Below are 26389 nucleotides of genomic sequence, written 5' to 3'. Positions count from 1 at the left end.
CAGGTACATCAGTTCAGTGCAGCAACTTCTGCGGCGAGCAGGGAATTCGATGTCTGTCTTCATTCACCTTTGGTTTTCACAGGCTGTTGGATTGATATCTATCCGTGTTACCCTGAGGGACTAGAGAATGCAGGCGCTGCATTCACTCAGTCACAGTCTTTCTCCCATCTGAATGGATGATAGTCATCAAGATCCCCGAGTACCTGTCCCCGTCTTCTCCAGGAAGCGGGAAGTTGTGGCCCCTGCCGCCTCCACCAGCACACACACACACACACACACACACACACTCACAGAGCTTATGCCACCCCCAGCAGGCTGAGTGTCCAAGACAAGTATCTCTAGCCTCACCCACCCCTGACAAGTAACACTTATGAGTCACTGTCTGTGACTCTCTGACAGAAGTCACTACTGTCGCCAGAGCCAGACTGCCCGAGTTCAAATCCTGACTCTGCTACTTACTAGCTTATGACTTGAGCAAGTTCCACGCCTGTGCCTTCCTTTCCCCGTTGACCAATGGTAACAGATGGCAATTACAAGGAGTTGTTACATGTAAAAGCATCTCTTCACACGAAACCCTGGCTTCTAGTCAGCCCCACATAAGCAAGAGCTGCGACCAGCAGAGCCTCAATGAGCAGAAATTGTGTCTGTCCCCTTATGGGCCCATCTTCTCTCACCCAAGAGGTGCCTTAGACTCATGCCAACTCATTCCCTAATGAGAAGAGGAATTTGTCTTACTATCTTGGGTTCAAGCTTTCGCTTCTATGGGGTTCAATATCCCCAGGCTTTCACAGGGAGGAAAGCAGAAGGTGGCAGGAATGACATTTTAACAGGGCCCAGAGGACTCACATGTCCAGAGGGATAGCACACATGTTCACCCAGAGACACAGTGAGATTAGGGGCAGTCTCTGAGTCGCGAAATATTTCATGGGTCTTCTCACCTCTTTCTCCACCTCATAACCAAAACTATAAACAAACAACCTGAAGAAGAGAAGAAAGTTCAGTTTTTCAGACTCCCATTCCTCAGTGACATCTGTCAGGTCAGTTCACTTTTTCCATGGAGCCAGGAATATAGGGAAGCCATAGCTGTCTGTGGACACGGGCTCTTTGCTGCCCAGGAAGCTAGGCGGCTTTTATGGGTGGCTTTTTATCTGTTTCCTACCTGGCTCCCTGACAGACGTGGAAAATTATACAAGTGAGACCTATGTTAAACAATGTCAGTGTCGTATCCTTTCAGACCCCAGGGGCTGCGTGAAGTGGCAGAATTAAACAGTACATAACTTACTGGACTTCATGTCCCCAGAGCCAAGTGCAGAGAAGGATGCCAAGCAGGTACTGGATTTGCGTTTGCGTAATATGTTTGTGTGATTCATGTTAGCCCGATAAATTCACCACTGTAGTTATAGAGCGGTAAGGGCTAGGACAGAGGTATGCATCGAATCCTGAAAAGATCACAGCAACAGCAAACAGTCTCTCAATGAGACTGAGTTTCCAGGAAGCCTTTGCGGTGACCCTGGCACTGAGTTGTGATGAATGAGCAGAGTTCCACGGCAGGAAGGAGAGGGAGTAGGATGGGTCTATACGACCTTGGCCTGAATAGCAGGCTCAGCGCTCAGCCTACATCCCCTCGGGGCCCCTTCTGTCCCCACAGCACCTGTGTGTCTTTGTCAGGGGCTGTCCTAGGGCTGTGGGGACCTCCTTGGCTTTCCTGGAGAGAGAATGGAAGAGCCTGAGCACTTATACCCCCAGGGACAGCTTTTAGCCCAGGGTCATGTGTGACCTTCTCTGTGACCAGAGCATCCTGCAAGATGGTACCCACGTTACCACCCCCCCAGGACTTGGTGTGATAAGGCAGCCTGGTTTGGGCTTCTTCCCTCCCCCAGTCTTCCCCTCTCCCCAGCCAGTTTCTCCTGCGAGTGAGCACTTTCTAAGAAGTCACTTTCACCTGACTCCTCATCTAAAGGCTCCTCCTCAAGAACCCAAGCTGAGCCACACTGAGGGGGAGCTCTTGACAACAAGTGACCCGATCCCATCCATCCTCGCCCACAGCCCTGTGCGAGGCACAGACAACACGTCAGGTGAAATAGTTATGAAACTGATTACACAGGCTGAGCTTCACTCTCAGCAACATAAATCTGATCAGAGAGGTCTCTCCCCAGCCCTCCCCATGCACCGTCTACAGGAGTTGCCACTGCTGCCCTCTGACCTTCTTCTTGACCTTTCCAGGACAGCTGGACTATATCCCTCACTGCAGTGGCCACGGCAACTTTAGCTTCAAGTCGTGTGGCTGCATCTGCCATGAAGGCTGGTTTGGCAAGAACTGCTCAGAGCCCTACTGCCCCCTGGGCTGCTCCAGCCGGGGCGTGTGTGTGGATGGCCAGTGCGTCTGCGACAGTGAATATAGTGGTGATGATTGTTCTGAACTCCGGTGCCCGACCGACTGCAGCTCCCGGGGGCTCTGCGTGGACGGGGAGTGTGTCTGTGAAGAGCCCTACGCGGGCGAGGACTGCAGCGAGCTGAGGTGCCCCGGGGACTGTTCGGGGAAAGGGAGATGCGCCAATGGTACCTGCTTATGCCAGGAGGGCTACGTTGGTGAGGACTGCAGCCAGCAGCGGTGTCTGAACGCATGCAGTGGGCGAGGACACTGCCAGGAGGGGCTCTGCTTCTGTGAAGAGGGCTTCCAGGGCCCTGACTGCTCGGCAGGTAGGAAGGGAAGCTCTGTGGGGCCTTGGGCCAGGGTGGTCCAGCAAACTAACTGGAAGGGGAAAGTGAGATGGAGGGAAGGTGAAGTTTAGGGAAAATGATTCCCAGTTGGGTTGTGCTCATTTGCTTTCCAAGAGAGCTGATCTCTTGAGTCCATCACAATTGATGAGGCCGATTTAAGAGGGGAAAGGGCGGAAACCAGAAAAGGTCAAGTTCAGGATGAAAGATGACTCTTACCCTTGGACTGGAGCAAAGGCAATGGTAATGGTGACAGCATTCTACTGTCCTTGAGGTAGAGGAGAGCCATGGGGCCACTTTAGGCCAGGCCACTCTAACTCAGAGGGCATCCGAGAGCTCGGCCGGCTCCAAAACGCCCGCTTTGCTTGGCATCATGTCCCGGACTTGTCTTCTTACAATGCCGCCGTGTGAGAAAGCGCTTAGTCTGTGCTCACCAGACTAACCAGCCCCTCTGGTTATTTTGGAGCTTCCATATTGCAAAGTGGTGTTCATTTATGAAATGGTCTAGCGTCTGCGTGGAAAAAAGCATTTGTAGGCAAGGAATTAAGCGTAAATGGGAATAAAGCACTAAAGGCAACACGCAACAACTCACATTTGTACCAATTAGTACAGAATATGAAAGGCTGCGCGTCACTTTGTCCAGGTGACATACAGTAAAATGGAAACAACCCCATATACACGAGTAGTCTCCACCATGGAAACCAAAACAAAGGTAATGTCCTAAAATGAAGATCTAAATCCAGCAGTGGGAAAGATACCAACTTCTCCTTGGAGACGACTTCTTTTTGCCTGAAGTCAGATGATTTTCATCACCTCACTATTACCGCTCTCCTCTTCCGATGAAATGAGTGACTCTTGCTGTTACATCTGTGTGTGTTTCCAACAGTACAGATTAAGCAACTGACCGTGATCCTTTCCACTGATAGTTCAGTCTGTATCCGTGGGCTCAGGGTGCCCCTGGGGGAAAATTTTAAATTTAAAAATAACAACAAACAAATATTTTTAAACCTCCTTACCCTCATCTCCCTTACCCTCTATGTAATTTCACTAACAATCGTCACCCCAATAAATTTAAAAAAAAAAAAGGAAAAAGAAAACATACCCTTAAAAAAAAAAGAAAAAGAAAAAGAAAACCTCCTGATGGGTTGATTCTAAGAATTTTTCTGACCAGCCTCTGACATCGGTTTACGGGATAAAGCCTAGGAGGTCTCTTTGGCATCGTCAGTGGTTCACACCTGGATAATAGACCAGTTAGAAAAGGTTCCTGCACCTGTGGCTTCATCTTAAATTCTTTCCAAAGATCAGTGGCAATAGCAACAACAAAAAAAGAAAACCCCACAAACATACAATAATGTACTGCTTAGGGGAAAATAGTCTCATGTTCCTTCATTTTATTTCAGATTCAATTATTTCATTGAGCCTCCTAATTTTGTTTACTGAATTGGAAAATCTTTCTAAAAATATGCTGAGGCATTATATCAATTTTTCTGCAGGAAAATTCAAGCAGAAGTTAAGCCTCGATGTTTCTGAATGTAAAGTCACTAGGTAGTTGCTGGGGGAGGAGAGGCTGGAGTGTGGTCGTAGTTCCCGCCCACAGGACAGGCTCCATGAGGCCCCATCAGAGGTCCCAAGACTCCACGGGGACCACTGCTACCTGTGGCTATTCGATAGTCCACCTGCTTCGGAATAGAATTGATCTCTTTTGGGCTGGACATACCTGTAATGTTCTTGACCCTGCTTTTCTACAGGGACAGGTCCCTTTGCAGACAGAATTTTAACCTGATCCAGGGTCCAGCCTGAACTGGAGAGAAACCGTCCTGGTCACTCAAGGAAGACTCAGCAGCTGTCAGCGCAACTACAACTGGGCTGAGTCCAAACCATGAACACGTTCCCTCTGTGCTGTTCGAGGAAGACTCCTAGAGGCCCAGATAAATTACTTTCCAGGTTCCCAAAGCATGTGAGGAAGGACAGTTACATAATCTCCATCTGTTTCTATAGCAACCCTGGAGCCACCACTCATCACAGGAGGTACTGCTCTCAATGCCTGCCTTTTAAACCAAATGCCACGGGTCGCTTCCAGAGAAGTATCTAGGTCATTATCTAAAGTGCTACTTTGCTTGCTCTTTGTGAAAAGGCTGTAGGCGAGGGGGCTATTTGTCCACTGTTGGACATTTCTGGCCAGGTGCATACACGACAGTGTGACTGCTGCTCTCGCCAACAGCAGTGAGGAGAGAAGAGAGAAGAGTGAGGAAGGTGAAAACATGGAGAGCCACAAAATGTACTGCCTTGTAGGTCATTCTTTCCTCTCTGGAAAGGGCATGGAAAATAGCTGCCCATTGTGTGGATTTCATTCTGAGGCCCCCCCGGGCAGCTGGAGCCTGAATACAATTGAATCGTGCTGGCGAGGTCACTGTGTTTGACTCCTGGCCTTGATCTTTGTTCATAGTGTGTCTTGGGATGAAATCTCAACCTTTTTGCCTCTGTTCCCTGGCTGTATGAAGATAATAGGACCAAAAAAAAAAAAAATTCATGAATATGGGCACTTAGACCGTAGAAAGAAGCTACTCTGGGCTTCTCATTTCACAAATTTAAAGAACAGCAGCCCAGAGACCAGAAAGATGTTTCCAGAGCCAGACAGCTAATTAATGGTGGAGCAAGAATGAGAACCCTGGTCTCCTACCAACTTCTAGCACTCTTTAATCCTCTCCGGGATGCTAAGTAAAATTAAAAAAATGTAAAAGCCACATACACAAAGAAATAGTCTTTTGATATGAAAGTCAAGCCCTGTCAAATGATTTAAAAATAAAATTAGATGTTGGACGTGGGAAGAGAAGCACATTAAACCATTTGTCCACTCCTACCCCAGCGAGGGAGGTCAGTGCGGCTGCTGGCCAGTGAGCTGGCCGAAACTCCCAATGAGTCAACGGGATAAAAGAACCACCAGAGCAGGGACTTGAAACAATCCAGAAAGCTGTTCCCTGGACTTCAGTCAGACCTATGGGGATTCATGAACGTCAGCCTCTGCCTCTGCCAGCACTGCGTCCAGCCCAACCTTTGGCACCTGAAATCACTCGCTCCTTGGAGCAAAACACTGCATGGAACTAATTCTAACTGTTCTCACCACAAATGTGCCAGAGTGATGCAAGCCTACAAAGGAAACAGCATGGCTTCCTTGCAGAGAAGCAACTTCAACAGTTCCTGAAGCCACCGTGGCTCCCTTTAGAACTGCCTGCTATTCCCCAAGTTTCAAAGTGAGAACCCCAGAAAGGAAGGCTAAGTTTACTTTGCACCCACCCTAAGTTCCCTGGATCGAGGCATAGGACTCTTTTACAGTCTGCTTTGTACTTCAGCATCACTTTGTTGTGTAAGAATGACTGACACCCAATGTACACAGCTGCAGCTTGATTATAGGGCAAGTGGTGATGCTTTCCTCCGTCGGGCTGTCACTCTCCAGAGGACTTCTGCCAGGAATGACACTTCCTGCTTTCTCATCAGAAGTGAAGGCAGTGGCACCACCAGCCTCAGGTCTCAAGGTAGAACTTTGCCAAGTTAAGTGGTCGAGATAAAAAATCCTTCCGTGCCTCTTTTTTACTTTAAATTCCTAAAATGCTCAGCTTGGAGCATTCCCTGTTGTCATTATTAGTTTGATTTCCTGGAAGAAAGGAACCCAAAAGGAATACTGGCTTGTCCCAAATGCCCCCTGGGTTGTTGGTCACTTGAAATTTGCAATGGCCGTTTCTGTCACTCTGACAGGAGAAGTCCTACACAGGGAACCTGGAATCCGTGTGCTGAGTCACAGGAGGCAAGCACCAGAGAACCTTTTAGAAAAGAAGCTTTTACCTCTAGGAGAAGCACCAGTCTGGAAGTACCCCCTAAAAGAGTCTGAATTATTCTCTCATCCAGTTTCCCTTGAAAAAAGGCCTGTGGCACAATCCTAAATCCATTCGACAAACTACAGGGGAAAGAACACAAAGTGTAGAAGACCCTGGGTTTGAGAATCAGTTCTGTTATGACCCAATTCCCTGACTTTTGGCGAGGGTCTCAGTTTCGCCATCTGCGAAATTGGGATCATGATATCTACCCCATGGACGTCATAGGGCTTCTATGAAAGGATTTTTAAAAAATTCTAGTTGGATGGTATGTCTGAACATGTTTTATAGATTGTGAAATGCTATGCAAATGTAAAGTGGTGTTGTTTACTGGATAAGAGGTTCTAGACTCGTTCTGCCTGGTTCAAACCCTAGCGTATGTGTTGCTGCCTATGTAAACCAGTTTCCTGACCTGTAGAATGGGAGTAGTAATAATACCTATCTCATAGCATCGGTGAGAGGATGAAACTAGATAAGCCATGGAAGACTATCTGGCATTGTGCCTGATGAATAATAAATACTCACTATAATCATACTGACAGGTTCTATTTTGTATGTATTTTTCAGGCTATCCCAAAATTCTTAGTGCATTCAGAGCTTTAATAATGTCAGAATTAGAAACTATATAAGCTTATAAATTACCTTTTGAAAGTTTATTTAAATTTCATTTACAGTTACTTAGTTTTATGCATTTAAAAATTATATTTCACATTTTTTCTTTCGGTCACCATTTGCCATCTTCAATCAGAGGAAGCACGGCTATCTAGGCTGTTTTATACGATGGACAGTTCTGGGCAAAAGCAGTCGAAGCAATTGCCTACCATTGCAAATATAGGTCCCTAAATGCCACCCGCTGAGTCTGAGCCTCTCACTTCTGCTGCTGACAGAGAATAGGCATCCTCCACTCCCAGGTCCCGTGCGCAGCAGCTGGCTCTGCCCTACGCTCTTGTAAAGCTGGAAGAGTGAAAATTCTCAGAGGAGAAATTCTAAACCAAAGACAACACTTAAACGAACCATGCCTCCTCTACATATAAATTGATAAACTAATTATGCCGATTTAAATATTGGCCCGATCTTTGATTCAGTCTATATGCAGGATCCATTACAGGCCCCCTGGAGTTTGCCTCCTAATTGGTCTTCAAGGTTCAATGATTAAATACCACACTTCAGGTGAATGTTCCCTTCCCAAGAGAACCATACATGAAAGACGATATCAATGAGGTTTCATCTTTGGCGATTCTTTGAATAGCATTTGAAAAGTAGAACAAGGGGGAAGAGCAAAGCCCTCAAGAATGTTTCTTTATCGTCCTCCCCAAGATCAAGGCTAATAAAAATTAGTTTAACGCAAGTTTCATTTCTTTCAAAATTTAAACAGTCTCCTTTTAACAGGGAAAAATGATACAACAAAGTGTTATTGAATATCTTCAGCAGTCCATGATATCCAGGACTCACTGTTTTGGCTTCTTCTATTTTCCATGATAATTAGGAATAAGCCTTTATTTCCACTTGCAAAATCAAATATTGGCTCCCAGGGTAATCTGGTGACAATTACTTATTAAACTACCAAAAATGTTGGCCAGTGGTATGCTGTTAAATATCTAACTAGCTCCCTGTGGGGAAAAAAGAACAAGCCCTGCTTTGTAGCATTTGCCAATTTCCATGGTGTAAACACTCCCTTTGTGACCAATTCCAAAGTACTAACATGATGCCACTAAAGATGGAGCTGGCAATAGCTATTCAGTCACGCACAATCCTATAGTATTTCCGCCAGAGAGACACAACCCACATAAATTACCTTATGGGTACAGATAAAATGAGGCGTTTTGAGTATTTATTAGCTTTGTCTTTAATTAATTTACCCACTTGTGAGTTTATGAAATTCTATCTTTCGTAATGGCTGTATTTAACAACTGTCTTGCAAAATTCCTGAACATTTGACAACCAACTTTCACGAGCCAGTAGGAGCGGGCTCCAGCACACCGCTAACGCAGGGCACTATGGAGATGGGAGACCTGAGCACAGAAGGAGGAGAACCTGCCCACGAAGGGAGTTCCAAACCTCCCACAGCCACTGAGCTGAGCAGCACATACAGACAGGGCACGTGGGTGCGATGTGAGGCAGAAGTTGAGTGGAGGATGGGGAAGGCGGTCCCCTGAGCTCATGCTGTCTGTGTATTGCCTCCCGGTAGCTGCCCCTCCAGAGGACCTGCGAGTGGCTGGTGTCAGCGACAGGTCCATTGAGCTGGAATGGGACGGGCCGATGGCAGTGACGGAATATGTGATCTCTTACCAGCCGACGGCCCTGGGGGGCCTCCAGCTCCAGCAGCGGGTGCCTGGAGATTGGAGTGGTGTCACCGTCACGGAGCTGGAGCCAGGTCTCACCTACAACTTCAGCGTCTATGCTGTCATTAGCAACACCCTAAGCCTTCCCATCACTGCCAAGGTGGCCACCCGTACGTACCATGTCCCCACCCTGCTCCATTGTTCTTTTCTCCTACATGAGATCATGGGCATTCATACTGATACACAGTGTCTTTTCTGCCTTCTCCGGGGATGCCTGCAGCAATCACTGCTCTTGAGGGCCAGGGCTTCCGACATGGCCCGCGTAGGAAAGGGGACAGCCTTAAACAGGCACTTCCGATGAAGAGAGTTTCCAGATTCGGTTAGCTCCCATCAGTGACATAACCAAAGGACAAGAAGTACTTTAATGACTGAGCTCTGACTTGTTATAAGCTAGAATCTGATTGGAAGTCAAGGAAAGTATGAGAATTACACAGACTTTGAATCGAGTTCGAGTTTCAAAACCAGGAGATGTGCAATAGGAGGTGTCGTACGAAAGGGCTGAATAGTAGGTTACGGATGGTAAATATATGGCAGACTGGGACAAATCTTATGTAAAACCATAGCCGAAAACACCCACTTCTCATAGAGAGGGGGCATGATTTCTTGCCGGTCTTTGGTTTTGCAAAATATCTTGATAGTTCACTTTGGTTATAAAAGTTGAGGCTTTAGAATATAGATTAGAAAAATTCAATGGGGAGAAAAAGAAAGCGAGACTGAGACAGAAACAGAGAGCAAGCTAAACTGCTCACCATGAGAAATGGACTTTCTTATTTCAGACAGGGAAATACTCCCACCAGTGTGTATCCATATATTGTATGTTTATTTAAGCATAGAGAAATTTTAAACGGTTGCATATCAGCTATTAAAATTGACTACATTAAGGAGTAAACTAGGAAGGCACTTCTCCAACTCTCGGACGCCAGCTGGGCAGCCCACAGTTCAAGTCAATTCTGACACTATTTACCTGGAGTGAGTGTCAGATCCCACAAATTTAGGCCACGGTCTCACAGGACTGCCCCCACTTCAGGTACCAGTCACAAGTCCCAGGTTGTCACCAGTACTTCCGACCCACTGGCTATAAATTCAAGGAGTTCCCGTAATCCCTTTAGATTGGATGATTCATTAGAACAACTCACAGAACTCAGGGAAGTGCTTGACTTAACTGTTCCTGGCTTATTATAAAGGATACAAAGCAGGAACAGCCAGGTGGACGAGATACACAAGGCAAGGTGTGGGGGGAAGGGCAAGGAGCTGCCATGCCCTCTCTGAGCACAACTGCAAGCCATGGCTTGGTTTTTCTGGAGACGATCGAGGGGCCCCAGCCAACAGTTATCTCGTAATCGTACAAAAGACACTCACTACTCCAGAGATTCCAAGGGCTTTCGGCTCTGTGTGCCAGGATCCAGGGACGAAGACCAAATATTTTTTGTAATTATATCACAAAAATTATATCACACAGAGATTTTTAGCAGCAGCAGGGAGCTAGGACAAGAAGTGACCATGAGACATAAGTCCCGAGTCAGTCAATGGGACTTATCACCAAATATGGGATAAGAGACTGGAGCCCATATTATGTAGATCTCAAATGACAAGATGGCATTCGCGTGACAAATGCCATGAAAGTTCAAAAAAGGGGGAGGTCAAAGTAAGAAGAGTTGGCTTGGAGGCTTCACAGAGACCCAAGGGCTTGACCTGAGCTTTGAAGGATGCAAGGATAGGGCCAGGCAGAGGGGACAGGATTTAAGAAGTCGTCTTGTCCCCTTGCTTTTCAGATGACAAATACCCTGTTAGCATATTGGACTCTTCCTATGAATGCTGACTCTGTTAATATGCCTATAATTATCTCTGTTTATATTTGACCTTTTTTTTTTTTTCAATTCCTTTGGTGCCTGAGAACTAGTTTTAAATATCTGCAGTGATTGTGGAGATGCAGGTCACCATCTGCCGCTTTCCCCACCTTGCTCCGAGATGAGTCACCACAGCAAGCACCTGGCCTGGCTCCCAAGCGTCTTCTCTTTGATCCATGTGCACATGCAATGATGAGGTTTCCATCTCCTGTGTCATTTCTGATGCCAAGTCAGGGCATCCCCTCAGGCAGGCTCCCAGGTGACAAGGACAATTCATGTAAACTCACCTGACATGCCTTCATGTGGGTTCATCAGAACCAGCCCCGCCTTCCCACCAAGAAGCGTGAGGAAGCTTCCACACAACAAGAATGAGACTCTGTCTGTTTTTCAATGGGAATATCCCAAGGGAAGCAAAGCTAAGATGGGAGCAGGCTCCCCCCAGAACTGAGAAAAGTCACACTGGCGTATTTCAGGGCCAGTGTTTCCACCTCACTAGACCTGTCCATATGTGTGTGTGTGTGTGTGTGTGTGTGTGTGTGTGTGTGTGTGTATGTGTGTGTGTGAGAGAGAGTGAGAGAGAGAGAGAGAGAAGAAGGAGATTAAAAGAGGAAGAAAATAACAAAATAAGGGAGGCAAAGGTGAGTGAGGGAGAGAAGAGAGAAATAATATAGGAACAACTGGAGAAAAGGAGAGAGTCAAATGAGAACAAAAACCCTGCTGTTGTCCTTTGTATGTGCCTTTGCTTTGCTCATGGACATGAAATGGAAATTTCAGACCATCCAAGACTTGATGGTTTGAGCTAAAGAAAATGCTCTTACTGCCCATCAGAGGACCCGAGTTTCTATTCTGAAGTGAGCTTGTTCCACATCTTTAGCCAACACTCTGTGCTTCCCTTTTCCCGGGTATGAAGTGGGAATGCTGATGTTAGCCATGGTATTGCTTCTCAGGAACCCATAAGGCCTCCAAAGACAGCATTCGATTTCTCCAAAAAACGGGCCTTATGTTAAGGTCTAAGATTCACCACACTAGTAAGGAAAGTGTGACTTATGTATTTTCATATTAACCTATTAGGTCATTGAAAGCATTAAAAGTATTGATTAGCTTGTTAGTTATGTTTACTCAACACTTGGCACAGGGTCACCATGGAGTGGGCCAACCCCGCATCTGGGACCTACCATGTATGTAGTAAGACAGGGCTCACCCACCACATCCATGGCATGGAGGGGGCGCCCCCAGCCAAAGCCCAGGTGGTGCTGTCCCTGCCAAGGAAGCCATGACACGGTCTCCCACCACGCTGTGTTCCAGATCTCTCTACTCCTCAAGGCCTACGGTTCAAGACCATCACAGAGACCACCGTGGAGGTGCAGTGGGAGCCCTTCTCTTTCTCCTTCGATGGATGGGAGATCAGCTTCATTCCAAAGGTAAGGCCCACGGCCAGACTGCTAAACAGCCTCGTTTGGAGAATGTCTACCCTCAGCGTGAAATTGGGCAGCAAAGAAGGCACTGCCCGATCTCTCTCTCTCTCTCTGCACCACTCAGGACACAAAGGGGCATTGTGTGGGTGTCTGGGCTAGAGAATATTCCTTTCACAACGTGTGGTGAGAAGCCCGCGACGCGCACGCTGGCCTTAGATGACAGGATGTGGGAAGCAGAAGCCACCATCCCCAGCTCTCTGCTCAGGAAGCTCTAGCGTTTAGCAAGCTGTGATTTTTAGCGAGTCTGATAACCAGACCTTCAAAAAGCTGGGGCTTCTCTTTAGGACCTAAGGGAAGCCACACGAACCCATCACGTGATCCGCTCTCAACTTCATTCTGTGCAGACAGATGCGCCAAAAGTCAGCTTACGTGGCTCCAGTCTCTAAAGGTTAGAAGATTAATGCAAAAACACCTTTTATAACCTGTTCATTGAGAAAATTTTGTCTTCAACCGATTCACATTGTTGGCCTTTGAGTTAAAAGTATCCTAAGATGCCTTTCTATTCCTTAAAGTAGTATTAATCGAAAACTAATGTTTCCAAGGTACCTGACTAGTTCTAGTTTTCCAGGATCTGTTGACCCTACTGATGTTTTCCCTAACTCTGTCACTCATGGGGGTATAATGTCTTCTCATACTCCTTCCCTCTATCTTCGTCTTTCAATATCGAAGAGCATTTCTTCAGTCGTTCATCAGACTTAACAATATATGACACACTTTTGGCCACTAAGACTGTGACGACACCCTTTTAGAGGCATGGACGGTTGGAGCTACGAAAGACCTTCAAGTTCCCGGAGAACAACCCTTCATTTTACATCCAGTTTGTGTAGTCTATAGAGACTAAGACTCTGCAAACTTAAATGACATCAGGCAGCTAGTTGGTGGCAGCTTCGAACAACCACCTGGGAGTCCACTTGCTATTCCAGGTTTCTGTCTAAACCAGGGTGCCCCCTCACCCCCGCTTATGTGGATAGAGTCATGTCGTCGCATGCTACACACATCTAAACAGACATTCTATACAAATACTTTACCCTATGTCTTATTGGTACTAACATGATCAGTCAAGTATGGCAGGCAAGTGGGTTTATAACAATTCGGAGAGAATCATGTCACCCTACTGCTCAGGCAGAAAAAAAACAATGCAGGTTTGCCTGCTTTATGTCTAACTTGAAAAATAAGAGGGGTTGGCAAGGGCATGCCAAGGTCAAATACACGGCCACATGGAATTCCAGTGTGATCTGTAGGTTGAGGCCACTGCGGGGCATTTGTCACACTGATTTATAAGCGTATGGCTCCGAATCACATATAGGGCATTCCAAAGGACAGGAGAGAAGGGCAGTGCCAGAGTTCTCTTTGTCGCCTCCATTTCCAAGGACGCGCATAGAAAATGTATAACAATAGACAGACAGGTAGGTAGGTGCGTAGTTTGGTAGGTAATACAACATCGTCACGTTGATCTTTCTCATTTCTCTTCCCCCGATTTGTCTCTTTCCTTTCTCCTCTGCATTATTCTTTGTTCCATGCTTCCTTTTTCTCATCTCTGTACTTCATAGTTGGTTGTGTCACTGACTCCTAACTCATCTGGGTGGAAGGGAAATAAGACATTGACAAATTTGTACCCAGTGTAACACCATGAGAAACTCCAGACATAGCAAAATAATAGCCCTGGCTCATTAAAAAATGGCAATGTCTTAGTTTAGAAAATGCTGTGTTTGTACACGGAGATGTTTACACACACACACACACACACACACACACACACACACACTCCCCTCTACTCGTCTAAATAGCCAAGGACATGCTCATCATGATAAATGCCCAAAAATCTGATGGATATTAACTGTAACCGTCAAACATTTTATTTATGGCAAGAGCCAATTTACATCACCTGATGACTAATTTTTATTGGAGAACTCGATAGACTCAGGAAAGGCCAAAGAAATGTTCTTGAAAATTGGTTTTCTCCATTTACCAAATCTTCGTAGAGTGGTGGCCTTCTTACTGAGCCTGCTGGGAGTTGTTCCTGGCCCCAGACACCCAGCTCTCAGCATGGAGGGAAAAGGAGTGGTCCCCATTTCTAATTCACAATTTGCAAACAGTGGAACATCTTTCTCTGCCAGTGATTGTCTCTTTTGCTTTCTCTGCTTCTCCCTTCCCCGCACCCTCCAGAACAATGAAGGAGGGGTAATCGCCCAGCTCCCCAGTGATGTTACATCCTTCAACCAGACAGGACTGAAGCCTGGGGAGGAGTACACTGTCAACGTGGTAGCATTGAAAGAACAAGCCCGGAGCCCTCCCACCTCGGCCAGCATCTCTACCGGTGAGTGCCTCCAATATCCCTTCCTGTGGTACCCATCCCGTCACCCAGGGGAGAGAGCTGCAGACTCACCCGAGAAATAGACAGACAACGGGGTGCTAGGACTTCTCCCGGAGCTGAGAACCATTTTGGTACCTGGAGATGAAGCTACTCTACCAGATACTAAGGTGAACATCTTCTGTATTGCTTCTCCTGGCAAGTACAGAAATCTGGGAGACAATTCTCTGGGGAAAATTCTTGGTGAAGATTTCCAGTGTATTTCTTGTGATCTTACTCCTCAGGAGGCCTCCTTTGTCAGCCCCTAGTATCTTGAGCTTTGTAACCAGCAAGGGCTGACTCACTCTTACCTACTGTGAGATTTGAAGAAAGTCATCCAACACTTCCCAAACCTTCATTCACTTTAAGATGATGAACAATAATACTTCCTTTCTGGAGTTGACAGGAGGATAAGATAAAGCACTGGAAGTCACTAGCGCTGTGTGGCCAAGAGTCCGTGCTGAGTACCTGGTACACACACGGACGCAGAGAACACACGTGAAAGTGAAAGCACAGAGAACAAGTCGTTTAACACCAGTAGTGTTGGCTGGGTCTCTGTTCAAGGTGATGACTTCAGTTGATTACTCTTTCATCCCCACAGTTCGTCTCATGTAAGATCATATTTCTAGGTTTGATTCATTAACTGTGTTGTGTTTTGCCATATGGTTTCCTTGGTTGACAAAGGCTGTTCAACTTGAATGCGGTACATTAGCCATTGTGATGCGTATGTGGATGCCCTCACCACACATTTTTCACAAGTTATAAATAGCATCTGGTGTCATTCTCGGTTCTCATTTTATGGATGGGAGAGCTGAGAATCGAAGGTTAAGCAACTTTCCGTGTTAGTCACGGAGATATGTGAATATTGGTACAGCTTTATTTTTCATAAACAGAAATTGACACCTAAGAAAGCCAGTCATGGGTCGAGGACAAAGGCCGAGTTGGCCAGAAAAGGGAAGCACAGCACTGGGTAATGAGACGTGTTTGGATAAATGAGTCATACTTTGCTCATTGGATCCAAACTAAACAGCATCAGGTGCTGTGGCTTACGGTCAGTCTAGAAAACATTGTTTAAAACTCTTGTGGTATTAGATTATGTTTCATTAAAGCACTGGGGTTCCATGGCTGTGCCCTGAGGCAAAGACGAAGTGGACATCCAGGTCTCTAATTATTCCGCTTCCATGCCCATCACACCCTTCAACTAAAGCAGCTCCATTTTTATCTGTTTTACACTTTACACGCTCATTTAAGATTTTGTTCTTAAAAAAAAGAAAAAGAATATTATCATCCCAAGAAAGGCTTTAAAACCAGTGTTCTAATCCAAATATGTTTTAGAAGCAACCTCTTAGCCATAAAACCTAAAAGTTCTCTTGTAGGACTCTCTGCAGATGCTCGGGGCTTTGCTCCCCAAGGTTATCTGGAACCCAAGAGCTGATATCTCATAACATGTATATTCTCTCCTCCTTTGATATGAAATGTTTCAAGGTCCCCAAGTCCTTCTGGGAATTTGATATTCAGAAAGCATTACTAGAAATCCAAAGGCTAGAAGAAAGAGATGGTTTGTAAGAGGGCAGAGAAGAACACTGCAGTTGTAGAATGTTTTTCTTCCAAAGTACCGGCAGCTCTTCGAGAAGATAGCCCAACCCGACCTTACTCGTCTACTCAAACCACATTTTTTTATGAATTTTGCAGTATTATTTGGTTTGGAAGTTTCTTAAGATGAAAATTCAAAAGTCCAGATCTAGAAATGTGAGGTAAAGCTAGGGAGAATTATTTTTCCAATTAAGAAAAAAATGTCCCAGTTAATATGTTGGCATTGTGTACCGAGACATGAAGAAATGGAAAGAAGACTATTTATTCCATTTTACTTTTTGAATAGGACTTGTGTTTGTTTAGAAATTAGGGCCTAAGTTGAAAGCAAGCTGATACCTCCTTGACTGGAATGGAACATCTCAACTAAGTGGCCAACCCAAGGGCAGAATCCAAGAGTGGCCACAGAAAAGATGGTTGGCTCCCAACCCTGTCTGCTGTTTTTAGAAAACAATTGTTTAATTCTTTCCTTCTGCTAAGGTCTGACCTACACCAACCACCTCCTATGAAGCTCTGAGTCCTCCTCAGACTCTCAGACTGGCTTCTCCCAGGCAGGTCATTTGGGGAATACAAATTACAAGACTTCCTGCAGCTGGAACTATCTTTTACACAATCATGTCCTAATATGGGCAATCCATTCAGACTAGGGTTCGGGGGATTAAAAAGAATTGGAGGACAAAATTCTTACACGGTCATTTGAGTTTCTGTGACTTTTTTGTTTTTTTTTATAAGTTCCAGTTCATTCAAATGCTTTCCCTTCTTTCTCATGGATACAAAGGATCATCCATTCATTTTATATACGTTAACACCAATCTACGAGCGTCTACTATGTTTCAGACGTTATGCTTATAGAGCAGCTAGGAGACCATTTCCCCCATTTAACTGTTAAATGAAATTAAAAAGGCCCAAGTTATCTAAAACCACTAAATACAGCATGCTGAAAACATCTGGATGTGTTCTGTTAAATCACATTATTACCCTAAATATGAAAAACAGAACTTTATTTTAACTTCAAACCAGGTGGCACCAAAATTGTCTGGTGATTTTCATTTTGGCTTGTGTTAGACCAAAAATCCTAAGCTGCTTAATAGAGAACAGGACTGGGCTAGACCCAGAAAGAGGATTGAGAGCCCAGGGAAAGGCTCAAGGTCAGACTGAGACAGTCCCAACTTAGACACTCCATTCTGGAGACAGAGGAGGAGGTGGTCCAGCGTGGATTGATTACAAAACCAGTCTTCGTCAAGATTCTCTGGTAACAAGGATGAAAAACTTTCTTAACTAGCTAAAGCAAAAACAGAAAATTTACTGGAAGGACATAGAGTGTCTCATGGAACCCCAGGGCCAGAAATGCATCTGGGTCTCATGAGAGACTTGAACCAGAAAATGGAAGTCGGGAATCGAGTTACTGTCTATATCTAGAAGCTCCACATAGTCACTCATTTCTGCTTCTCTCTGTGTATTTGCTCCTAAAAATCTGCACCCAAATTCAGTGGGGGAGAGCACGGAGGTTCCCCACACCAAGCAATTCTCTGAGACATCAGCTGGGTGTCCCACCATTCAGCTCAGTTCTGACACTGTCGACCCAAAGAGAGCACTCGGATTCCACAGTTGAGGGCTCTCTCTCTCTCTCTCTCTCTCTCTCTCTCTCTCTCTCGCTCTCTCGCTCTCTCGCTCTCTCGCTCTCTCTCTCTCTCTCTCCAGATCACATGTTTTCTATTTATGTGGTGACTAGGGTAGAGAATGGCCACACCAGCTTTCATGATTCAAGTCTAGCTAGCCAGAGAATCAGAGTCTCTGGTTCCAATTCTAAATCCTTGAAGAATATTAATATGAATATTAATCAGCTCCAGCCAGAGGGATGTAATCACATAATAAATGCAAACTTGGAAGCTGGGCCTACTCTTTAGAAGGTCATGAGTAATTCATAGAAGAGCATGCTGGCCATGCAGACATACCATGAGACGTGGAGGTCATTTTCTATTTTCCTCACTAAGTCCTTTCTCTTTCTATTTCCCTTCCACATTCTTTCACCTTCCTCTCCCCCACCACCATCTAATTCCATATGAACAGGACCCTATGTGGGTGGTAAAACCATGGATGGTGGGCCCCCTAGGAAACCATCCAGCTTTTCTAGGGTGATGCCATCCCACCATGGTGTGCCCTCAGCTGCTTAGTGTCTGAGGCAGGATGCATGAGGGACATATGCTGAGTAATCTTCAAGGACTGTGTGTGACTGCAGTGTCCTTCTGGCTCAGGAATATGCAAGAAAGGTGGGGGGAAAATAGCCCACAAGAGACTTCCAAAATTGAAGTTTTTTTTGTAGAAGACAGTTCCACCAGAAGGTATGTTTCATGTCACAAATGCAAATGTCTGTTGGGTGTTGGTAGTGTCTTAGCAGCTGGGTTGACTAAGTTGTTCCTACGGCTGAACAGGGACATTTTGGTTTAGCAACCAAGTTGGAAGTCTCAGATGTTTAGATACGGCTGATAATATTATAGATCTTTCTTCGGGGATCAAAGAAGGTGAGAGCTGGACAGCAGGGCATACACCAAAAGTTCAGTTTTCAGTTTTCATTTCTCTGTCCTACTGTCTGCAGACGGAAGCTGTGTTGTCCCTCTCAAGCCAGCAAGTGCTCTTCCCCTGCTCAAACTGGGACATGCCAGCACTGAAAATCCAGAACCAGTGAGAGCAAGGTTCGGGCGAACTGAGTCCAGAGCCTGTTCCCTCATTGCCAACCTATGTGTCCACGGGAAAGAGATTTCTTCTACTGTGTCTCATTTTCTTCATCTGTAAAATAGGATAACGGCATCCTTCCTCTCCGTGACTGACCAGGCTGATGTATGCAGGAAGGGAGAGAGTGAATGTCAAATTTCACATGCTCTTTTCTCAAACTGCCTTTTCTGTTTGATCCTTCTCACTCAGTCATCGATGGGCCCACACAGATCCTGGTGCGAGATGTCTCCGACACGGTGGCCTTCGTGGAGTGGACCCCGCCTCGAGCCAAAGTTGATTTCATTCTCTTGAAATATGGCTTGGTGGGCGGGGAAGGCGGGAAGACCACCTTCCGGCTGCAGCCTCCCCTAAGCCAATACTCAGTCCAGGCCCTGCGGCCTGGCTCCCGTTACGAGGTGTGGGCCAGCGCTGTCCGTGGGACCAACGAGAGCAAGGCCACGACCACCCAGTTCACAACAGGTGAGGCTGTGGTGGGACGGAGGGGCCCGAGGAAGGAGAGAGGGGGGTGAGCTGCTGGGGGTCGGGATTACTGAGGGAGTGAGATGACGTGTGCTGGAGCGTCCATGTGACCACAGACACCGCAAGAAGGAAGAGAGTTTTCGGGGCCTCTGTGACCAGCCAGACCTGTCACCGGATACAAGTCTCTTCCCCATGGTCTCAGGTTTCTCATTTGTAAAATGAGAACTCTGTCCTGAAGGCATTTACGTATCCACATTACTAGCCCAAGGGGCAGTTTGGGGAGAGTTAAGGAAAGGCACAGCTGCCTCGAGACAATATTGCTATTTGCTGGATACTAATAATTCTGTAACTCCATTATGCCTCCTCTGCCATGATGGCTCCCATTGGATGTGTGGGAAGCCCCACCTGCCTGACAGGACGTAGACCTTCACTGGAGATTCTGTGCCGCACTCTGCCGTGTGGAAATACTACTGAGAAGGCCAGTGGGGGGGCCTGCCTCCCACAGACACCAGGCTGAAGTAAGCCCGTGTCCGTGCCGCCTGCCATGCCCACCCACCTGCTTCCCAAGGCTGTCGGTCTGTTAAAGAGCTTCCCGACAGTCAGGAAAGGCCAGACCTCACGGTGACCTGCTCCCTAACTGTCATGGAGCCCATCAGGCTGGCCATCTAGTAGGCAGATAGGACAGGCACCATCCAAAGACAGACTTCCTGGCACCCTCGCCGGGCCTGTGATCACGTAGTGTAACCCAGATTCTCAGTCTGGGCCCCTCTGCCCTTGGGAGGTCACATGTCAAGGAAAGTCTCTGCTAACACTCCATTGAATGATCAAAGGAAACTGCTCGTATCCATAAGACCTAAGACGCAGCGTCTTCTGACAGGGTGTAGTAGAAGAGGAATCCTTAATTTAAGCATCCCACCTGGGTTTGTGGCCGAGGGGCTTCAGGGAGGTTCAGTAAATCGCACCCTCTCCTCTACCTGTGTTTAAAATCGATTGATAAGGAAAGCAAAGAGTAAGACAGATGGGGGCCAAATTAGCCCCTAGATGGAAGCAGGTAGCTTAGTGTTAGAGCCAGATGGGCTTGCAAACTGACAGCCTCTGTGGACCTGGCAAGTCCCCCATTGGGTAGAAGTAGTGGAAGGTTCGGACCAATCAAGTTCGAACTTACAGCACAGAGGAACCACCAGAGGCCTGACCCCTGGGGGCAGTGGATCCCACACGAGAGGGGTGCAGCAGGCCCCGGCCCAGGTCCTGCCACAAAGCTCACCATCGAGTGATTCCATCCTCCCCAGTGTAGGAAAGACAGAGGCCAGGAGACTTATCATGGGGCTCCCTCCACACAGAAGGAAACATCGGGAGGAGAAAAAGCTTCCCTGTTAAAGGTAGCACGTGTGGACATTGACAAAATGCAGAAGACAGGGTCTGATTCTGAAAGAGACCCTCTTAGGGTTTCTCTCCGGCCCCCGGGCTGGACTGCACCCCCCAGACGCACTGGTTAGATTTGTTACTGAACACATCTTGGCAGCTCAGTGACCGAGTGCACACCTTTAAAATAGAGGAACTAAATGCTGCCCTTTTCTCTTCCCTTCTTTTCCCTCATTTCACCAAAACGGCTCAGGGCCTGGCAGGAGGAGTCACCTCACACTGTGTCCCTTCACGGTGAATTCAAGGTCAGCCTTTCCTCCCCCAGCCCTCCAGTGCCCCCACGACACTGCCCGCCCAGACTGTGGGGGACTCCTGGGGGCCGCGAGGCCTGCATTCTTTTAAAATTTTAAATAGCATTGGCTTGAAAAGGGGCTTCTTTGTGCTTTGCTCAGATAAGGAGTTTGAACAGGCAGGAGAGGGGATGAGGGGACGAGAGCTCTTGAGCAGCAGGATGAAAAGCCAACGCTGGATGTTGAGGCTGACAAGATGGAGGCAGGGTTGGCTGGTGGCCCAGGAAAATTCCAATCAAGACAATTACATTCTACCTCCTCGAAGCTCCCCCTGAGTTTCGGTTCATTGCTGCGCGATTCTGTATTTCGGGCTGCCTGGCAGATTGGCAGCTGTGAGGTGGCTGCCTTCTCAGTGTGGCCTCAGCCTGCACCTCCAACCTGCTCCCCTCTGCTCAAGGGGTCAGGGGGTGTGGAGGTGGGGAGATGGGAACAGCTTTGCAGACAATCCGGCAAGGCCCCGGGGCCGGCAGGTGCCGGTTGAATGATGAGAGGGCCTGGCCCCTCGCGGTGGGACCCTCCGTCATTTTAGTCATTTCAGAACTCCGCTTAAATTCAAATTAGCCAAAGTGCTTTTCCAGGTGATGGCTTCAACACCAGGAGCGCACTAATCGCACAGGCAATTAAAACAGAGATTTACTTCCTGCATGGTGAGCAGGATGTCTGCCTGGGTCTTAGAGCTGTTTGGAAAGAGGAGAGCACTGACAGAAGCACACCGAGCGAGGCCAGCGGCGAGACAGAAGCCAGGCTCCAGACCCTCCCTGCCCCTCTTCGCTCTGGTTTCAGTTTCAGGAATGCCTGAGACTCTGTCCCCATTGAAGTCCTTCTCTCTCTGAGCACATCCTTCCAGCCACCAGGGTGTTCGGCCAACCAGAGGCTGCTGCTTTAACCTGAAGGCCCTGGACCTCTCCTGAATGCTGTTATGGAGTTGAATTGTGTCCCCTAAAAAGATTTGGAAGTCCTACCTTCAGTCCCTGTGTGTATGTGACCTTATTTCAAAACAAGGTCTTTGCAGAAGCTCAAATTAAGAAGAGGTCATTAGGATGGGCCTTAATCCAACAGGACTGTGTCCTCATCAAAAGGGAAAATGTGGACCCACAGAGGGAGACGCACACAGGAAGAACACCATGTGAAAACGAGGGGAGGGATTGGGGAAATTCTTCTACAAGCCAAGGAACGCCAACGATTACCAGCAACGATGGCAGGCATGGAACAGAAGCTCCCTCACAGCCCCCCAAAAGAAGCGACCCTTCCAACACCTTGATCTCAGACTTCTGCCGCATGACACAATTCATTGCTTTGGTTTAAGCCACCCAGTCTCTGGTACCTTGTCATGGCAGCCCTAGGAAACTAGGACAAAGGCCCAAGTCACAGCAGTTGGTGCCCCGTCCTGCCCAGCAGTGACTGGACTCTGGACTCTTACAAGTTCCACCCGGATGGCACCTGTCACCCCAGCTGAGACCAGCTGCCCTCTGGCGAAGTGGTTCGTTTCCCTGAACCACTGGCCCCAAGCGTCTTCAGAGCCCCACAGCTGAAGTATTGAAGAAGACTTTTCTAATGGCTTTAAGAAAGAAACTGACACTAGTTATTGAGTCACTTCACATGTCCTTACTGAACACCTACTAGGTGCCAAGCACTGTCCTAGGCACTGAGGCTACCCAAGAAACAAGACAGACAAGATCCCATTTCATGGGAGTGCCATCCCAGTGGAGGACGCTGGACAAAGAAGAAGAAAAACTCACGGGGTCGTGTCGATCAGGAGTGCTATGCCGAGAAGTGAAATGGATGATGTAGAAGGAGCCGTTCAGAGGTGCCTCTCTCAGGAGGGGAAGTTTTAACCATGACCTAAGCCACGTGAGGATCCAAGAAGAGCATTCCAGGCAAAAGTAGCAGCCAGTGCAAAGGCCCTGAGGCGGGAATAAGCTTGATGGATTTTAGGAGTCAGGAAAAAACGGCAATACAGCTGGGACACAGTGAGTAGGGGTAGAAGTATCCCAGCATGACGTATGAGAAGCAGACGGGACTTACCTGATTGGTCATGCAGAGCCTGCGGCCACTGCAGGAGTTTGTAGCAGGAAGCAAGAGGCACGTTTTCAGCAGGAGAACTGCTGGCTCTACGTTATGGTTTAGAGACGAGATACGGCTATTTCCAGAGTCCACAGCCCCAGGCTGGACCAGCTGTCCGCTGTCTTTGCCTTGCCCCAGGCTTGCTGACATGTCACGGGGTGCCCTTCAGCTGCCCCTCCCAGAAGTCAGGCTGCAAGGCCCAGGGGAACAAGCCATTTCATTCCACTCTAGTCCTAAAACCCTCCCCTCCCGGGACTCATTTCCAGGAATGACCTCTTCTGGGGTCATTGACGTTAGAAGTATCTGGTCCCTTCAGAGAAAACACCGCCCGCTATTCACAGGACACAGGCCTTAAGACCAAAACAACCAGAAAACAAAAACCATAGTTTCCAAGATCTGGGATTTTTAGTTGTGAAGAGCAGTAAGTCGGTACAAGACTCAACCTGCACCCTCACTCTAACTTGTATTCACTCCAGTTCCGTTCAGGCCCCACACCCCAAGCCGGGTCCAGTCCCTTATCCCAGCCACTCCGCCTGCATGAGATTTAGGGGTGTGCAGTCCAGGGCAGTCCTCCCACATGCCTGTCAAGCTCCCCTCTGCATCCAACTGCCAGAGAAATAGCACACGCAGCCTGCCAAGAATGCACAGTGTCTGGATGCTAAAGCCACACTGAGGAAGGAAACATTTCCCAGAAAAAGAAGCTGCAGAGACATAACTTTGCTAAAAGATTCACCCAATTTACATCACTGAACAGAGCCCTTCTCACGCAGAAGCAGCTACATGCAGCCTGAGTCACATCATTCTCGTCTTCCCCAAGCACAGTTGGTGGACACTTGCCTGGCGCTTACAGATTAAAACTGTCTATTAGAGGGTTTCTCAGAACAAAGGGCTGGTCCGCTCCAAACTGCAATCCAAGTCTCAAAGACAAGACCTACTTAGAACTTTTTAAGTGGCCGTTTTTCATGATAGGGCTTCGTTACCTGCAAGTTGTCTGTGTTGTTTGTACCAAAATAAGCCTGAGGAGATGACCAGTCCTGGGAGAGAGAACCAGCTCCCCCCCAGGATTGTGGGAGAGAACGCAGTGGTGGTGGTCTCTTCCTTGCATTGGAATTACTGGAATCCCAGAGAGCAAGCATTGGGAGTGACATGTTTTTGGAACTCAGGAAGAGCTTCGGAGGCAACAGGAAGTCGGCCCAGGGCTGGGCACCTATTTTTATACAAGGCACCATGCCATGCACTTCGCATGGATTGTCCAATCTGTACAACAAGCTGAAATGTCGGTATGACTAGCCCATTTTACAGGTGTGGCCATCAAGGCCCAGTGAGGTGAAAAGACTTGCCCATTGTCCCTTTACAACAAGTGATAGAACTGGGGCTCAAAACTGACACCTGACTCCAAAGTCCACGTTCTTTCCACTACATCACATCCTCTCTCTATATGATTTTCTAACAGGGTCTATGCTGCTAAATCCAGGGGAAGACAGCTTATACTTCAAAATCTGGCCATCAACAGTCTTTTTGCTTGGTGGTCAAATCTGATATGACTTTACTCCATCTTATTGACTTGGACGCCTTCTCTAATTTTCTCCTACTGAGCTTTTCCTTGCTGAGTTGCAAGCTTACGATGCTACCTGGCTCATATTTAATTTCTAGAACACCCCTGGAACTTCTGAATGGACAAGGGATGTACGTGAAGTGTGTTGATATCTAACTCGCAAGTCAAACTCTCCGAACGGCCCACGAGTCTGTCGTGGCCAACCTGGCAGACCAAAAGCTGAGGGGCAGCCCCGGGGTCATTCACACGTGAGGCAGAGGGTCCGGAGGTGCGGGCTGTCGCCACAAAACCTGGCAGCGTTCAGGATGCATGACAAATGCCCCTTACCCCATGTGACGCTGGTGATGTCTGACTCTTTTTAGAGATTGACGCCCCCAAGAACCTGCGGGTGGGTTCCCGCACAGCATCCAGCCTGGACCTCGAGTGGGACAACAGTGAAGCAGAAGTGCAGGACTACAAGGTCGTGTACAGCACCCTGGCGGGCGAGCAGTACCACGAGCTGCTGGTCCCCAAGAGTTTCGGTCCTACCACCAGAGCCACCCTCAGCGGTGAGTGAGCCCTGGCTCCCGCGGCCACGCCCTCACCACTCTCTCCGCAGCCCACCCACCCCACATCCAACCAGAGCCAAATGCCATTGATTTAATCTCTCAGGTACCATCACGTCCATCTATGTCTCCTGCTCTGTACCATCGCCTGGTCTAAGCTACCTCTTATCTTAGGTTTCTGATTATGCCATCCCATTGTGCCCACATTTCAGAGCTGCCGTTGCTCTTGGGAGAAATCCCAACCCTCAGCACAGCCCACACGGCCCTGCCTGGGGTCCCTGAAATCTTCCCCTATCTCCCCTCCGTCTCACGTCCCCTGGGGCTCCCTGTCTCTTTCAGTTCCTCACACACCCTGCCCTCCTGCCACAGGGCTGGCACATCTGAATCCCACTGCCCGAAGGCTCTCCCACCACCCTCTTCGTCTAGTTGTGTTTGCTTCCCTCTCTGCTCTTGCTTGACTTGTCACTACTCGGGCAGCCTGCCTGGTTCCCAGGGGCGGTCAGATCATTTGTCCTGCAGCCTTAGCTCCCTGGCTCCCACTCACCTCCCAGCACGCCTCCAGTTACCGCTGCACACTTGTGGTGTGATGATTCAGTTGTCCATCTCCACCCTCAGCCTAGAGCTCTGTGAAAGCTGGACCATAGTTGGTGTTGCTCATCATCGCCCGGCCTCCCGGTATCTAGCACTTAGTAGGTTCAAATAAAGCAATGAGTGGACAGATGAATGATGGGTGAATGAATGATGAAACTGCAAGCGTTCACTCTGGCTGGGGCAGAGACGACAAGAGGTCAGTGATAAGCTGAGAGCCTGCTCAGGCCTTATACATCCGAGAAAGAGTGGGAGTGGGGATCAGTGAGAGACTTTGAATAAGGTGATGTAATGACTAGAGTTGTGCAGCGCTGCTGTGAAGGGATGGGAGGAGGGCAAAGCCAGAGGCACAGATCGGTCAGGAGGCTGTGCTGGGGTCACAGGGAGAGACGATGCCACAGGTCCCCGTGATGCTTGGCTGGGGAGCATTCCCTGTCCCCATCCAGTGCTCTGCCTGGGCTGCCGACACACCCATCCAGGAAGACCTGCCTGCAGGACTTCTCTGGAAGGTAGATGACTGGTTTTCCGATGAAGGAACCTGT

The 26389-nt window shown here is 47.8% G+C and overlaps 1 protein-coding gene across 4 annotated transcripts in view; it reads left to right on the top strand.

The window, feature by feature from the left end:
* Positions 1 to 26389, top strand: part of TNR (tenascin R) — a 369034-nt gene that overhangs the window by 301490 nt on the left and 41155 nt on the right. For 3 of the 4 annotated variants that reach the window (XM_033092050.1, XM_033092048.1, XM_033092049.1), the window contains 6 exons: positions 2224 to 2700; positions 8776 to 9039; positions 12082 to 12197; positions 14418 to 14568; positions 19114 to 19383; positions 25077 to 25262. In XM_033092050.1, coding sequence (XP_032947941.1) covers positions 2224 to 2700; positions 8776 to 9039; positions 12082 to 12197; positions 14418 to 14568; positions 19114 to 19383; positions 25077 to 25262 — 1464 coding nt within the window. The remainder of the gene's footprint in view (positions 1 to 2223; positions 2701 to 8775; positions 9040 to 12081; positions 12198 to 14417; positions 14569 to 19113; positions 19384 to 25076; positions 25263 to 26389) is intronic. The other variant, XM_033092051.1, reaches the window with a different exon arrangement.

Source organism: Rhinolophus ferrumequinum, chromosome 22 (assembly GCF_004115265.2).
Source record: "Rhinolophus ferrumequinum isolate MPI-CBG mRhiFer1 chromosome 22, mRhiFer1_v1.p, whole genome shotgun sequence".
In the NCBI taxonomy this organism is placed as follows: domain Eukaryota; kingdom Metazoa; phylum Chordata; class Mammalia; order Chiroptera; family Rhinolophidae; genus Rhinolophus; species Rhinolophus ferrumequinum.
Note: the sequence above shows the minus strand (reverse complement) of the source record. Positions and strands in the feature narration are given on the sequence as shown.